The sequence below is a fragment of the Triticum aestivum genome, chromosome 1D (genome assembly GCF_018294505.1).
Source record: "Triticum aestivum cultivar Chinese Spring chromosome 1D, IWGSC CS RefSeq v2.1, whole genome shotgun sequence".
NCBI classification, from domain to species: Eukaryota; Viridiplantae; Streptophyta; class Magnoliopsida; order Poales; family Poaceae; genus Triticum; species Triticum aestivum.
This window is the reverse complement of record NC_057796.1, coordinates 301,677,016-301,680,597: the sequence shown is the minus strand read 5'-3', so window position 1 is coordinate 301,680,597 and position 3,582 is coordinate 301,677,016. Positions and strand designations below refer to the sequence as shown.

General features: G+C 52.1%; 1 protein-coding gene across 1 annotated transcript; it reads left to right on the top strand.

Annotated features, from left to right (window-relative positions):
• The first annotated feature begins 29 nt into the window (after nt 1-29).
• LOC123168813 (uncharacterized) lies at nt 30-1,746 on the top strand. Its single transcript, XM_044586684.1, has one exon. The coding sequence runs from the start codon at nt 192-194 to the stop codon at nt 1,059-1,061; it is 870 nt and encodes a 289-aa protein (XP_044442619.1). The 5' UTR covers nt 30-191; the 3' UTR covers nt 1,062-1,746.
• The last annotated feature ends 1,836 nt before the right edge of the window (nt 1,747-3,582 follow it).

Sequence of the window (3,582 nt, the reverse complement as noted above, 5' to 3'; positions counted from 1 at the left end):
ACACGGCGCAGGGCCGCCACCAGCCAGTGGCGGCCCGCCATAATAACGCCCGGAGCCAAGCAAAGCCAAGCCAGCCGCGCCCAGGCCACCACCACCCATTCCATACGCCCAGCGAACCACGAGCTCACTCGGCCACTGCCTGCCGCCGCCGCCGGTTCCCTCGAGCGCGCGCTCTGCTCTTGGCCGTCACGATGGCGACGGCATGGGTGCGGTCCCTCAGCTGCAGGTCCTACGGCGTGGCGGACGCCGTCGTCGCGCCGTCCCCGAGCAAGAAGGCCCAGCCGCTTCTCCCTGCGTCGTGCGGCGCCGCGGCGGACGTGAGGGACTCGGTGGCGTCCGCGCGGCAGGCGTGGAAGCAGCAGAAGCCGCGCCGGGAGCGGCGGAGGGACGGGCAGGAGAGGCAGCAGGAGTTGGCGAGACCGCGGCCCAAGAAGAAGCCCAAGCAGACGGCGGCCGCGTTCATGCCGTCGCCCGCCACCGCGCCCGCGAGCTCGGCGTTCCTGACCATGGCGGAGCTGCCGGAGGGCCACTCGTCGCGCCAGGTGGTGGAGCTCATCTTCTCGTCCGGCTGGGACCTGACGGCCACCGCGCCGCCGGAGGTGGAAGCGATGTTCCGCGTGCACAGCGGCGCGCGGGCGGTGGCACGGTTCGAGGAGGCCAGGGCGGCGGCACGCGCGCACGGCGCCGCGGCCCGGTGCGGCGCCGACGGCAACGAGATGATGCGCTTCCAGTGCCGCCCGGCCGCGGGCGCGGGCGTGGGCGGCGTCTTCGGTGCTGGCGTCGCCACCTGCCAGCTCGGCCCGTCCAGCTCCGCGGTGCGCACCTTCGCCTGCAGCGGCACCGCGCACGCCAGAGCCGCGCCGTCGCCCGGCGCGGTTCGCAGGGCCATGCTGGTGTGCCGCGTCATCGCCGGGCGCGTCCGGCCGGCGCACGGCGACGACCCGCTGGCTCTTCGGCACCGCTCCTCGCACTACGACTCCGTGGACATGGGCAACGGCGAGCTCGTCGTCCTGGACAGCCGCGCCGTGCTCCCCTGCTTCCTCATCATCTACAAGGTCTAGCCGCGCGCGCGCGCGCCAATTAACCAACCAGCCACCCGTTAATCACCGCCCGTCGTACCAAATTACCGTCCTCTTTTTGTCTCTTGCTTAACATTCCGGAGCCGGCAGGCGACACTGCCACTGCGCCAGTACGTAGAATTGACAGAGATCATCGACCCAAGCCCTTGTGTAAAACAGTAAAAAGATTGCTTCTTCTTTTTTTGCTCCCATTGAATCTCATCTTGAAATGGTGTATAAAAATGTTCTTGCTCGTCTCACTTTTCACCGTCGATTCAAACATCTATGGCTCCCTCTCTGCATGCATGTACTACGGACTCCGTTCTGAAATTTTATCCTTTGTGGCATCTTTTCCCGCTTTTTCCGGCGCAGGGATTTGTCTGCGTAGGTTTAAAGTTTTCTTGTCGCACAGCTCTCTCGTGTTTGCTTGCTTCTCCTTTTGCCATTGCCAGGCAGTATTTGTCGCCGCTTGAGGGCGATTAGCATCCGTATGGTGTTTTTGTCAGGTAGGATATAAGAGGAAGTTGGCAACATCTTGAGAGGCCCGGCGCAAAGTTTTCGGGCTCGTGGTCTGGTCCTTTGAGGAAGAAAACGCCCGTCTCCTCTGGAGGCCTTTGGTCCCTTGCTGCCTGTCCGCATCCATCCCATTGCCAAATTGCCATCCGTTCTAGGCTCGTGATCACGCATGTCAGGAGTGTGTTCTTCTTATGGTTGTCTTCAGGCGATCTTGCTCTGGAGCTGTTTCGCTGCATATGTTTCAGTGTCATTTTCGTTGCCACCACTTCAGTGTCACTGGAAGCCCTGTTCAGCCAGCTGCTGAACTGGCTGATTCCAGGTGGTACCATAACCATACAATATCCACCTTTCCCTTTTCTTTTACGGTATTGCATTGTTTGGTGTGTGTTGTTTGGTGGGTGGTCTTCGTCTATCTTTGTTCGGCCATATGTCGTCTCATCTTTCTTTTTTTTTTTTTGCGATGGTCGTCTCATCTATGTTTATGTGCTACGGAGCAGTACCGATCCCGATGTGATTTTGCCCATTGTGCTTCTGGCTAGCATGTAGCGTTGGACCAGCAAAAAAATATAGCCCTGCAAGATTTCACCCCCTGGCTGTTGGATCTTGCACGTCCGGCTGTAGGGGGATGAGGGCGTGAGTTATTGGCATGGCATGTTGCGGTGTCTCTTGTTGAGGCAGCTCACTGCAGCCAACACGCGGCCGCATGTCTCAACGGACCACCCTCTCTCGGTGTGAATCATTGGGCAGACAAAGATTAGAACCCTGGGTATGAATGCGGACGTTTGGTTCATGTGTGTACATACACCCTATATAAAAAGGACCTCAATAAGTCCCGAACGTTCGGAATTTAAGCATGCTAATCCGAACTCTTTTCATGGCAACTTTAGTTAAGGCGATGTTGTTTAACATGACAATTTTCTGACAAAAATCGAACTGGAACAAAGTTGCCATGTGTTAACAATTAAAGTCGCCACCTCGCTAACTAAAGTTGCCATCAAAAAACGTTCGGGATGACATGCTTAAATTCCGAACGTTCGGGATTTATCTATTCCATATAAAAAAATCAGTAATCAGTAAATCAAAAAATCTAAATAAACTTGATCTTTCGTTGTGCTCTCTTCATTCCTAAATACTATAAGTTTCTTTAGAGATTTCACTACAAACTACATACAGATGTATATACACATATTTTAGAGCGTAAATTCATGCAGTTTTCTTCGTATGTAGTCCATATCGAAATCTTTAAAAGACTTATATTTAGGAACGAAGGGAGTACTTGTGAAATAAAAATCCACAGAAAGAAAACAAACATTTGACTACTTAAAAAAACGACCAAAATAGTGTGAATAGTAACCTATAATAGCAAATAATTTTTTCCCTGAAGTCAATGCTGTTTTTTATTAATGAAAATTTATATCCTAGAAATCACTTCGTCTGTGTCTTAAATAGGAGAACCTACTCCTCCTTCAAAGAATGTAGCATACCTAAGAAATGATTTCTCTAACGAGTCAAATCCAGTGTGAAATAAGGAAATATGCAGATCGCTTCTTCTACCCTTCTCTTATTCACATTTGCTGCTTACTATTGAAAGAAAAGTTGTTACTCCTGCATATCCCCTTTTCCATCTATTTCAACTTTTCAAGCGAGTAAAGGTCCTCATCTTTGCTTTATAGTTTGATATATAATAGAATTGAAGTTTGCTTTCCTTTAAAGAGCTCTATTTATCTTGCTGATCCACTAGTTCATACCATCAATGGAAGCTCTTTCATCCTACGCAGGGGTAATCCCTCAAACTGCTAGAGCGAGCTATTTAAAACATCGATAGGAACACATTCCTATGGCAAAATGGTAAATGCCTACATGTTAACTGTCAGTACCAATACTTAAGAGCAACTCTAAAGCGGACCCTCAAACCGCCCGCAACTATCCGACTACACGGTCGGGACGTGTTGTGCCATCCAATGTGAGCATGTATCGGTCTGCCGAGCAGTCCAGGTGTACTTTTTCC

Coding starts and splice junctions, on each gene's coding strand:
- LOC123168813 (XM_044586684.1), top strand. CDS start 192: ATGGCGACGGCATGGGTGCGGTCCCTCAGCTGCAGGTCCTACGGCGTG.